We start from the raw sequence: 12,542 nt of genomic DNA, 5'->3' as shown, positions 1-12,542 counted from the left end.
TCTTGTAGGATGTTATTATGCATTTATATAAATTGTGCAAAACCAGGTCATAATGATTTGAGACTATGGGACAATTATTGCAGCGATTTTATTCAAGTTTTGCACCTGAAAACAATGAGATTTTCTCTTCATCGATAAAGCTAGTGAATTTTTTTTTTTTTTTTTTTTAAAGTCCGAATTAAACAGTTGCAAACCTTTAATAAAGGATCTGGCAGTTCTTTTTCGGTTGTAGGCTTTTCCACCAGCTAGCTCTGTCCCTCTTCCCCCCCCACCCCTTTTCACTTTGGTTCCTCTTTGCAGCTGTGAATGAAAACAGGAGCTCTCCCTCCCTCCCTCTCTGCTGGCTGGGGCTGGAGGAGTGCCAGCTCCCACTGGGTTCTGGCTCGGCTCCAGGCGGAGCAGGGGAGGGAAGGAAAGGAGAGCCTTAGCCAGCAGCGGCTTGATTCATAGCGAGGTGCTTGGGCTGAGCGCGCGCAGAGCGGCAGGACCCACTCGCACTAATACTCTCTTCTAGCCTCCGTCCCGGCAAAGCGTAAGTGAAACGTTTCTGGAATTTCATCCCTTTTTCCACTAGATTCCGCCCCAAAAAAGCGGCAATATTTCCTTTTTTTATTTATAGTCTGAATGAAAAATACAGTATATATATATTGGTTTTACCCTGGAATTTTCTGGGTCCTTCCTTAAGGCAGAGGCTTCTCAGATCTCGGCTCAACCTACCCACAAAACAGTTCCTGTTGGGGGATTTTGTAGTTTGCAGAAATGTGTGTTTAGTGCATTCTTTTGTAAAATTACCCTAAACCTCTTTGGTGAACTAGAGAGGTGGCATATGAGCCCAGAAATAGAATGAAAAACTTGGGCTGTTTAGTCCTGGACCAGAAGAGCCAGGATAGATTATTCCTCTCTCCCAGCTTTTTCTCGCACCCATTGCTAGGTGCATTTTGTCGAGCACTGGTTTCCACTCTCCTTTTCTCTCCAGCTCGGATTGAAATTGGTGAATAGTTTTGAAGGAGTTACTAGTTTGCAAGTTTGGGGGGTTTTTTCCCCAAAATTGTGTGCTTCCCTCCCCCCCCACCCCCACTATTGGAGGAGTGTGTGGCGCGGTGGTTGAAGCTACAGCCTTAGCACCCTGGGGTTGTGGGTTCAAACCCGGTGCTGCTCCTTGTGACCCTGTGTAAGTCACTTAATCTTCCAGAGCCCCAGGTATGTTAAATAGATTGTGAGCCCACCGGGACAGATAGGGACTGATTGTAAAACCGCTTAGATAACCTTGATAGGCGGTATATAAAATTCTAATAAACTTGAAACTTTATTCTTCAGATTTTTATTTGATGAGGGGGTTCTATTGAGTGGACTTAGCCATAGATTTAATTTCTTGCATTTTTCTCTCTCCAGGAACAGGGAGGCCTTCGGGAAGACTCATCTCTGGAAATCACTTGGGGGCTGCTGACAGGGCAGGGGGGGCTCTAAAACCTTCTTTTGCCAGGGACCGGAAGCCCCAGGTGGATTTTCTTGAACTGTGTCCTACTGGCGCTAGCAATGGTAGGTCACCTGCACTTACAAGCGATGGAAGACAGCTTGAAAGAGAAGAACCGGGAAGGCTTGTTGGATAGCCCGGACTCCGGACTCCCTCCCAGCCCCAGCCCGCCTTTCTACTCCATTTCTCCAGGTCTCCTGGAGGGCAGAGCTGGAGGCAGCATCACTGTCCTTCATTACTCAGGGCATGGCTATAGGAAAGAAGCAAAAGAGGGGAAAGTGGTAAGAACCTTTGCGTCGTCTTCCTGAAATTGTTTAGAAAATCTGCTAGCCCTTCCTCAAGGAGGGAGAGGTCTTTGGTATGCCCACATGATGAATGTGGTAAATTGGACCATCGAGCAACCTGGGTAAGATGAAATGCACCTACCCAATAAATATGTTTCTGTGTGTATTTGGGGGTTGTAGTGCAGGGTTTCCCAAATCTGTCCTGGGGATCCCACAGTCAAGATTTCAGGGTATCTCCACAATGAAGCTGCACAACAGAAATCTTTGTGCACTGCCCTTCTTGTATGCAAATTGATCTCATGCATATATGTTATAGATATAGTAAAAGCTTGACTGGCTTTGCGGCTCTCCAGACAGGTTTGGGAAGTCCTGATATAGTGGTACCATTTCAATACATTTGTCAGATTCTTGTAAATACAGGGGTTTGGAGAGAGTTTTGTGAGTTCTGGGTTTGGAGCCGTAAACAGGGGCCAACAGGTGTGTATTATGCAGTTTTAGGTCCAAATGGGGAATTAAACATTGGCCAATAAGTGCTGAAACAGAGGCTATTGTAGATTGTGTTTGAATTTCCGAGGGCCAGTAGGATTTGTTCTGTACATAAGAACATAAGAAGCGTCGTCTCCGGATCAGACCTTCGGTCCATCAAGTCCGGCGATTTGCACACGCGGAAGCCCTACCTGGCGTAATTTTTAGTCACCCATATCCTTCTATGCCTCTCTTAAGGAGATGTGCATCTAGTTTGCTTTTCAATCCTAGGACGGTCGATTCCGCAATAACCTCCTCTGGGAGAGCATTCCAGGTGTCAACCACTCTCTGAGTGAAGCAGAACTTCCTGATATTAGTCCTGAACTTGTCCCCCCTTAGCTTCATTCCGTGTCCTCTTGTCCGTGTCAAATTGGACAATGTAAATAGTTTTTTCTGCTCTATTTTGTCTTGGATGGTGATCCTCATCCAGTAAGTAATGATTTGGGGTTCTAGGCACTGACCTTTGAGAAGGAATATTGTGACTTGACTGTTCTGGTGAGTTCTTTTCCTGCCCCCGCCTCAAACATTTTAAAATCATGTGTTCGAGGCTTGTGCGGTGAAGGCAGAGCTTACAGGAATGGGACAGCGACAGCGACAAAACTCACGGGTACAGGATGGGGAAACTGAGTTCCTGCGGGGATAGGGAAAAATTTGTCCCCGTGTCATTCTCCTAAGGTGGACCTTTCACATGTAGAGTCTGATTTATCCAAGGGGTTGTTGCATCCTATATCTGAGAGCAAAATACTGTGTGATTGCCGTTTTAGTCCACTCTAACTTACAGGAATGAGTGAACAAACAAGCTGAAGATCGGACCTTTCTATTGAACAAACATCTGTGAATAGCTTCAGTGATGTGCTTAAAAGAACCTTTAGCTAAGTCAGGTCTTTGCTTTGAAACCTGCTCACCCTCAAGCAGCATCTTCTCTAATTACACTGTGGTTCTTCCAAAATTTGCAGTGCACTGCTGGCAGTCTTCTTGAACAGAGAGAAAGAAGCGAAAACCTGCTTGGTGCACTTAAAATCCCATTGTCATTGTTTACTTTAGTTGGTGGGAAAAACAGGAGATGAACAGGAGGCGGCCATATTGGTCTGTTATCTGCTCTAGGGCTAAGAACATGATTCCCATTGTTGGAGTTGGCCTGTCACAGGTATGCAATATGTGTACTTGGTGGGATTCTGCTGTGAACAGAGAAGGTTGCAACTGTTAGCAGGTTAGTGTGAATAGGAGCCAGCTCTGTGGGTGCTTGAGCACCCCCAGTATTGAGCAAACTCCTTAACTGTGATTTAAGAAGGCATAATTTAGCACCCCCCAATAATTTTGGAAAAGTTGACTGCTATGGTGGTGTGTAATGAACCTAGATCAAACATGGGCAAGTCCGATCCTCGAGGGCCGGAATCCAATTGGGTTTTCAGGATTTCCCCAATGAATATGCATTGAAAGCAGTGCATGCAAATAGATCTCATGCATATTCACTGGGGAAATCCTGAAAACCCGGAATCCAATTGGGTTTTCAGGATTTCCCCAATGAATATGCATTGAAAGCAGTGCATGCAAATAGATCTCGTGCATATTCACTGGGGAAATCCTGAAAACCCGGAATCCAATTGGGTTTTCAGGATTTCCCCAATGAATATGCATTGAAAGCAGTGCATGCAAATAGATCTCGTGCATATTCACTGGGGAAATCCTGAAAACCCGGAATCCAATTGGGTTTTCAGGATTTCCCCAATGAATATGCATTGAAAGCAGTGCATGCAAATAGATCTCGTGCATATTCACTGGGGAAATCCTGAAAACCCAATTGGATTCCGGCCCTCGTGGACCGGAGTTGCCCATGTCTGACCTAGATCCAACATTATGGTATTTTTATGCTTAGTTATTTGTTTAGCACAGTGTATCACAGATTCCAGGTGTGCTGCGAGAGGCATGTTGTGTAGCCGAGTCAGACGGCACCTCTCCTGCTCCTCCGCGCCTCCCCACCAGCATACTCATTTCAGGGTTAACAAGCTCAGGGCCCCGTCTAGAGGGCCTCCTTGCACTCACGGACATCAATGCGACCCTCCACGTTAACATCTGCGGCGACCCTCCAGCTGCGGCCCCGAGTTTAGTGTGCCACGGCTTGAAAAAGTAGGCAAGACACTGGTATAGCAGATGACTGTCCGGTTTCCCCCAATTTAACAGAACGAATCGGCACTGTTTGTTTTGCAATGTTAGCAGCACTCTTGACAGAAACAAGGATTTGGAGCAATGGTGTGCGAGCTCTGGGTTCTGGGTAGCAATCAAATGGGCAATGTATGGGTACTATGCGCTGGCTAGGATGAAAAGCAGAGAGGCAGAGCAATGGAGTAGAGAGTTGCACAGGGACAGAAATCCCACCCATCCCCGCCAGGATCCTCTCCGTCCCCACCCGTCCCCATCAAGGTCCTCTCCGTCCCCACCCATCCTCGCAAGGAATTACTTCCATCCCCGCCCGTCCCCATAAAAAGCAGCAATTACTTCCGACAGGATTATCAATTCCACAGTTTCTTTTGTGTTTGCGCTGCTGTTTTCCTTGTCTCTTTGATGGAACCCTTTTTTTGTTTTCTGTTCAGGTAATTAACTTATAAACCCCCTCTGACGTGTCCATTATATTATATGGATGAACCCTGCTTTCAAAGCCTTCTATCCCCATGGGAGTCCCGTGGGCCAGAGGGGGGTCCCCGTGGGTTAGGGGGGTTAGGGGGGTTAGGGGTGACCAATTGGTCACCATCTCTCGTTCTCTACCATATGAAGATGAAATCAAAGCAAACCTTAAATCACCTTTACACTTTAAATAGGGAATAGAAGGGTGTAATTTACAGAGAGCAGCAGCTGGATGGATCTAATCGAATCGAATCTAAACCTTAAGTTTATATACCGCATCATCTCCATGAGAATGGAGCTCGACACGGTTTACAAGAACTTAAAATAGTGGGTAGAGAAGAAGAAAAAGGATGGGCCGTTCTACCTGCTAAAACCAAAAAAAATCAAAACTCTGTGGAGTGACGAAGTTCCTAATTGGACTTTATTTAAAAGTGTCAAAGTTCCAAAGGTACACTGAAATCATCCACATAAAATAATTTTATACCCAAAAAAACTCTGTGGAGTGACAATGTTCCTAAATGGACTTTGTCGGGCAGGCTGGATGGGCCGTTCTACCTGCTGACATTTACTGTGTTGCCTGCCTGCGCTCAGATTTGGTCTACAGACCTTTGGAGTTCAGGATATTGTCATCCTGGGACGCATCTTGTGCGCTGCATGCTCTTGTCAGTGTAAATTAATGAATATGCAAAAGCTTAGCGAATGTTTTTATTTCAAATATATTTTATTGATCAAACAGAACAGTAAGGTAAATTGTTTGAACACAGTATATATGAAACCCAGACTGCCCCACCCCAGCGAATGGTTTTAATAGGATTTGTGACTTGGATTCACTCTCCTGCCAGAGACCAAGCAATACGTTTCAAAAGAATGTCTTTTTTTTTTTTTTTAACTAAAGTGAGTCAACATGCAATATAATAAATGTTAAATAATTCAAGCCCCATTATTATCGTAGGGACTATTGCTAACTCATTAGGGACTATTTACTAACTCTTCGCTTAGCACAAATCGATGCACATTACTCTGCATTAACACGTGGCCATAGATGAGGTCCGTAGTTTGGAGTGGTTGCATTTATTAAGGTGTCTGCAGGGCTGGGGTTAAGGGGTGCAAACAGGTTAATTGAAAAGATGAGTTTCAAAACCTGTTAAATATGAAAAGCTGTTCTTTGGATAAATGCAAATTTTTATTGTCATGAATTCCAGCCAACCTAAGAGAATTATTTTCCACTGAATATCATTTAGCTTATGAATAAATGCCTTCTAATGCAAATTTTTTACACATCCTATGGCTGCCTGTAAAGGCTGTCTATTTCCATTATGAACTCATTTTTCCCACCAAAATGTACTTAACAGGCTTAAGGACTTACCTCTTCAATTGTCTTAGGCTCCCATGTCAGATGGGGGGTCTCACACTTGCAGCTGAAGGAAATACAGCCTGATGGTGGTCACTGGGGCATCTCCCAAATTTCTGGGATTCGGCATGTGTCTGAACATACAAGTGAAATTAGTGAATGTACAACACTTCTTGTTATGCTTTATTTCATTAACGCAAAACTGTGTTTTGGGTTTTTATTGCTCAGCAGTTTCTTTTTACTGCTTTGGGTACCCATCTCAATCAGAACCAGCCTCTGTTGAGAAATAGTGGCATGAGCTTTCATCCACAAATATCCAGAAGTTCCCTCGTCCCCCCTCCCCCCCCTTAGATATATCCATGCCTTTGTTCATCATAAACTACAGCTCCTTTCAGAAGTGAGATAATGTGGCCACTAGATGTCATCAATGAGCAATGACAGAGATTCGCTGTCCCCTCCCTCTAGGCTATGAAGGTAGCCTCTGCAATAGAAGTTATCCCTATTTTTGTAAAAACACATCTTGAATCTTTTATATTAGCAATGCCTTAGGAAAAAAAAAATAGCTTTCAAGATGAAAACTCAGCATTCTGCAACAGCCACATCTACTTTACATTAAATTTAATAGGACCCAGCGCTGTGGCACAGTGGCAAGCTCTGTGCACTGCCTTGAGCAGGATCTGGGATCAGTTCCCAGCTCAGGTCCTCTTCCAGGCTGATCAAGGCTGAGGATGTTATAAAGGCATCATCCCAAGTCTCTGCTGAGGGGGAGGGGTGTGCAAAGGGAGACTCAACGAGGCAATATGCTCCAATAGAATCCAGTACCATGAAGCCGAAACCACCCCCACCTCCCTAACGTTTAATCTGGTAACATGCAAAATAAGACTGGAACAGTATTGGAAACATAGAAACATAATGGCAGATAAAGACCAAATGGCCCGTCTATTCTGCCCATCCGCAGTAACCATTATCTCTTTCTCTCTCCAAGAGATCCTACATGCCTATCCCAGGCCCTCTTGAATTCAGACACAGTCTCTGTCTCCACCACCTTTCCAGGAGACTGTTCCACGCATTTCACTGAGCAAACTGAAAAAAAAAAGAGATTATTATTGGCAATACTCTTAAGTTTTTAATTTAGGCCCCTTTTCACTAAGCGGAGATAGCGAAGCCCATAGGGATTTAAAGGACTTTGGTGCAGATACCGCGTCAGCCCACGTTAATTGCCTTAGTAAAAGGGGGCCTTAGTTTATTACAATATTCCCTTGACTGTCTGAGGGCAGTTTACAATAAAATGAATTAAAAAAAATAATAAGTCAAATATAAAATAAAATATGAAACACTAGAAGAAAAGAAGAAACAGCTATAATAAATGTCTTGATGAAATCACTTCATTGCTATATTAACTTTATTCAGATGATGTGTTGACTTGTGGAGAAAAGGTTGACACATTATGATGTTAGATAATCTAAAACGTTGAGATTCATGGGCAGTAGAGGGTTTTGCTACGTGAAAATACTCTTGTGTTTGTCTATCAATACTGAAACAAATATTCTGAAAAAGATGAGCTCCTACATTTGTTGTATCTTTCAATTTCCCTTTTTCAGCTGAACTTAGGATACAAAAGAGGGCTTTTTAGAAGGGCTGTATGACGTTTACATTCCACATGTAAATGGTGTTTTAAGAAAGCCACTGTTTATACATTAGGATACACAGCGTGCACAGTTTGGAAGGGGGTATGTTGTGTTTATGGTTTGGGTGGGATGGAAAAGTTTACGTGTTATTTTTGATTTTGGAATGGCAAAACACTCATACCTAAAACACCTTAGATGTCGGCGTTTATACCTTCTAGAAGGCGGCTAACTGCTTGTTTGGACTAGGGGTTTGCATCGGTCATTGAGGGAGCAATTGTGATGATCTCTCTGGTGTTTTTTCCCTCTTGATTCCTTAATTGGCTTTTCCTGGATGTCCAATTTTATACAAAATCAGGCTCATAATAAAAAAAACACACAAACAGACAAAAGCATCCTAAATCAGCACTTGTACATCCTAATCACCAGGACATCCAAGTGCCGATAATCAAAACTGTCTTTCTGTACATCTAGCGAGGTGTTCCAGCCTCTGTACGTTCAGAGCATGAGATGGGCATAGTGGAGGCGTGTTATGGGTGGGCTTTGAGTGGTCTCGAGGGCGGGTTAGACACAGATATCTTGCAAAATGTTTGATTATCGCTGCAAGACATCCTGGACAGAACTTATGCGTTTGGACTTAGACCTCTTTTAAAAGGGTCAAAGTGCCACAGAGGTGCCCAAACAGACCAGATGACCTCTGCACTCATCAAGGTAAGACAACCCCACACTCCCCCCCAGTGCTCACTGACTCCCTCACACCCCCAAAGATCAAAATACAAACGTACATACCTGTCTCCAGAACATCAGCACCTGGTATAGGAAAGCCTAGTAGAGCTACACACAGCCTGGTGGGTGGACTAGTGAACCATAGAAAGGAGTTGCAAATCCCATAAGCCACTCTAACCACTACATTTATGGTGTAAATGTGAGCCCCCCAAAACCCTACTCTACTGCCATATAGGTGCCACCTGCAGCCATAAGGTCTATTGGGTTTGTGGACAGGTGGGCATAGTGAGTTTTGGGTTCATAGTCAGTGGCGCGCAAGACACCAGCACGCTGATAATTCAGCGCAAGACAGAAGCGCGCCACCAAAAAACTTACTTTTTAAGAACTCTGACGGGGGGCGTGGGGGGAAACCCCCCCCACACACACACTTTAATGCATAGAGTTTGCGCTGCTGTTGGGGTGTGTGGGGGGGTGCAACCCCCCACATTATAGAGAAAACGGAACAGTTTCTGATATTTTTTCAGGAAAAGTTCCTTTTGTCTATAATGTGGGGGGTTGCACCCCCAATAGCAGCGTGAACACTGCATTAAAGTGGGGGGGGGGTTCCCCCCCCCACACACCCCGTCGGAACTCTTAAAAAATAAGTTTTTCGGCAGCTTTTGGTGGCGCACTTATATATTGCGTTGGATTGTTGGCGCGCTGGTGTCTCACACGCGATTATCCCGTCACCGAGTTTTGGGGGGCTCACCATAACCTATATGGGAGTTCTGGTGAGATGCCTGCTAAGGTGCCCCACTGCTCTGATGCCATGTCCGAGTGGCCACTCCATTACACGACAGGCCTCTACCACATCCAAATGATCTTGTTCTGCACGTTTGGGACTTGGATGGAATTTTGGTCGAGGATGGGATATAAAGATAGATGTCCTGGCTATCTGGGCTTCCCAATGGCCTGGATGTCCAGATAGAGGAATTAAAAAATAAACAAAACAATTATTTCTAGACGTATGATGGTTTGCCTTTCGAAAATAGGCATTTTCTTACTTCCGACTTTGGACGTCTAGTACCACACGTCCAAATCGGACTTAGACATATGTTTTGAAAATACCCCTCAATGTGTATTTCTGAAAGTACAAATAATTTACAGTGTATCCTTTCTAACCTGGCTGTTCCAGCGGTACCATCTGCAATATACATGTGCGTTTCCTACATCCTTAAACATATTCTGTAAAAGGTCTCTGCCTTTTATATAATTCATGGGAGACTGTGCTTGTCCCAATTGCTACCTGGATGCCCTATGTAAATTCAGGTTTTAGGTTTCAGCTGATAATTCTCCTAAATTTATGCTTCTCAAAGTCATGCTCTTAAATTTAGCCCATTATTCATGATGCCTAGATGTAAGAATCTAATTTGGTTGTCTGGTGCTGCAAATCAATGCTAAGCTCTAAATTTTTTTTTCTTTCAAGCTTAATCCAATTTTATTGCTATTTAGGAGCCTAGTGCAAGTAGAAGCATACATTTAAGCCCTCCCCCCTCCCCTAGCACTAATAAATTATCAAATAAGCCAATTCGGGAGCCTAGCTCTCAAAAGTTGGAAGCCTAAACCCTTTAGGCCAGTGGTCTCAAACTCGCGGCCTGCCAGGTACTATTGTGCGGCCCGCGGTTTGTACTAGTGCTGTCTGTACTAGTGCTGCCTGCTCTTTACGCCATTCTTCGGCTTCCCCCCTAGCCTCAAGTTCAAGTTTATTATTATTTGATGAATCGCCTATACAAACATTCTAAGCGATGAATAATTTTTAAAAAACAACTTTTTAGAGGACAAACAATTTTAAGACATAAGTAAAAAGTTAAAATACTTATAACACATTATAAATTTCTTCATACATGTAGCTTAAAGACAGACATGATATAGAAGGAAAAGGGGGGTAAATTTACAATTCTCTCAGGTAGAAAAACATAAAGAGGAAAGAACACGGGGAAGGGAAAAAAATTTTACGTTCTGCATTTAATTAATAAAAGGTCTCGTAGTTTATTTGATAAAAGCATCGTTACCTTCAGATAATTACCACAACCTGCAGAGAGGATCGCTGGTGCTGTAGCGATTCTTGCAGGCTGCCATTGTCCTCAGCAGCATGTTCCATCTGCTGCGATCCTGCCCCTGACGTCAGAGGAAGGTGCGGGAACGCGGCAGAGGGAACATGCTGCGGAGGCCGATAGCAGCCTGCAAGGAACGCTACAGCACTGTGATCCTCTCTGCAGGCTGCGGTAATTAGCTGAAACTAAGACTGGGAGGCCAGGGGAGAAGCTGGAGGATGCTGCAAAGAAGGGGGGAACATGCAGTCCTTCGGGGGGGTGGGAGGGGGGGGGAGATTTATAAACTATAAAGAGTTTTACCTCATGTAAAATTGTCATTTCTTTAATAAGACTAACTATTTTTTCTGCAGCCCCCAAGTACCTACAAATCCAAAATGTGGCCCCGCAAAGGATTTGAATTTGAGACCACTGCTTTAGGCCCAATATTGAGCCCAAGGTGGTAAGTGACTGGCAAGCCACTTCCAGCCACCAGCTGGGCTAACTAGATGCCAGAGCATGCATGACTCCACACACTGAATATGCAGGTTGACTGCAAACCTGGAAGTTGACAGAGAACTGGCCTAGGGTTACCATTTTTTGGGCCACAAAAATCTGGACACGTGGTCCCGCCCTGTTCTGCCTCAGCCCTACTGAATTCTGCCTTTGGCTCCGCCCCAGCCCTTCCCAGTCCAGCCTCCAGCCCCACCCCCACAAACCTCCTCTATTCTTCCCTGACAAGCTCCGGCTGTGTCTGGAGGGCCTGAAACATGCGTAGATGTGTGTGATGTCATCCGCGCATGCTTAGATGCCCTCCAGATGCGGCTGGAGCTCATCAAGACTTTCCAAAACCCAGACAAACTGCTAGGTTTTGGAAAGTCTGTCTGGGACCCCGGACAGTCCTCCAAAAAGAGGACATGTCTGGGTTTTCCAGGACATCTGGCAACCCTACACTGGCGATATTCAGATTGGTGCTTGGATACCCCAGGGAGGAGGGTTCGTATTGTTTAAGGGGGTAGGCTTGAGGGAGGGAGGGATCTGGCGTGGGCAGACGTGTTGGGCCGCCGACCCGTTTCTGCCGTCATACTCTGTTTTCTATGTTTCTGACTGCTAGGAGGATGAGTCTGCTCAGGAGTGGACTCAAGAAAGGATTATTCGGCTGGGTGGGGCCCGTGGATTCCCGCCAGGCAAAGTATTTATTTTACTATTTCAGTGGGGTCGGGCGGGGCAGGTCAGAATAGAAATGCATGGGCCAAAAACTGAGGTCCAGCTCTGCAATAACTAGTTGGTTTCAACATAGGGAATGGCGTTTTTATATACCGCTTGGATAAGGTCTATTAAGCAACAGTTAGTGTGTGGGGGTGGGGGGGGGGGTTATATCCAGCACCTGCAGCCAATTAAGAGCCACTGAATATGCCAAGATAGCCCTGAATGTGTTGATTTAAAATTTTATAAATCACTTTGAATATCAATCCTTTTACGTATGGGTGTCATAGATTTTAATTACGCAATGTAAAAGAATGTAGAGTAGGATTTTGTATGTTTAAAATGGAAATTGCTCACAAGCTCTCGGGGAATCTTAAGCAAAACTTGCCCATCGTACACATTCACTGATGGCCATTGTCTGGGCATGAAGCAGTGCTGACCACATCTACGAACTGTCTGCGGTGGTTGGAAACGGAGACAGGCTTTGCTACAACTTCGCTTCAATAGCTTCTCTGTTCAGGTCTCCATGGGCTGGGGAAGATGGTCACTAGTCAGAGACGTGAAATTTAATCCTAAGGGTTTAATTAGGGAAAGAAAAACACTGCTAATATTTGCAGTTGGAAAGGGAGGACAATCCCCACTGCAGAAAGATGCTTATGG

The 12,542-nt window shown here is 44.6% G+C and overlaps 1 protein-coding gene across 1 annotated transcript in view; it reads left to right on the top strand.

Moving 5' to 3' along the window:
- Nucleotides 1-345: 345 nt before the first annotated feature.
- The window catches only part of RFLNA (refilin A), a 48,762-nt gene continuing 36,565 nt past the window's right edge, over nucleotides 346-12,542 (top strand). The window contains exons 1-2 of the mRNA XM_033956303.1: nucleotides 346-532; nucleotides 1,393-1,755. Coding sequence (XP_033812194.1) covers nucleotides 1,537-1,755 — 219 coding nt within the window. The 5' untranslated portion in view covers nucleotides 346-532; nucleotides 1,393-1,536. The remainder of the gene's footprint in view (nucleotides 533-1,392; nucleotides 1,756-12,542) is intronic.

This window comes from Geotrypetes seraphini, chromosome 8 (genome assembly GCF_902459505.1).
Source record: "Geotrypetes seraphini chromosome 8, aGeoSer1.1, whole genome shotgun sequence".
Classification (NCBI taxonomy): domain Eukaryota; kingdom Metazoa; phylum Chordata; class Amphibia; order Gymnophiona; family Dermophiidae; genus Geotrypetes; species Geotrypetes seraphini.
This window is presented reverse-complemented; position numbering and strand designations above follow the sequence as displayed.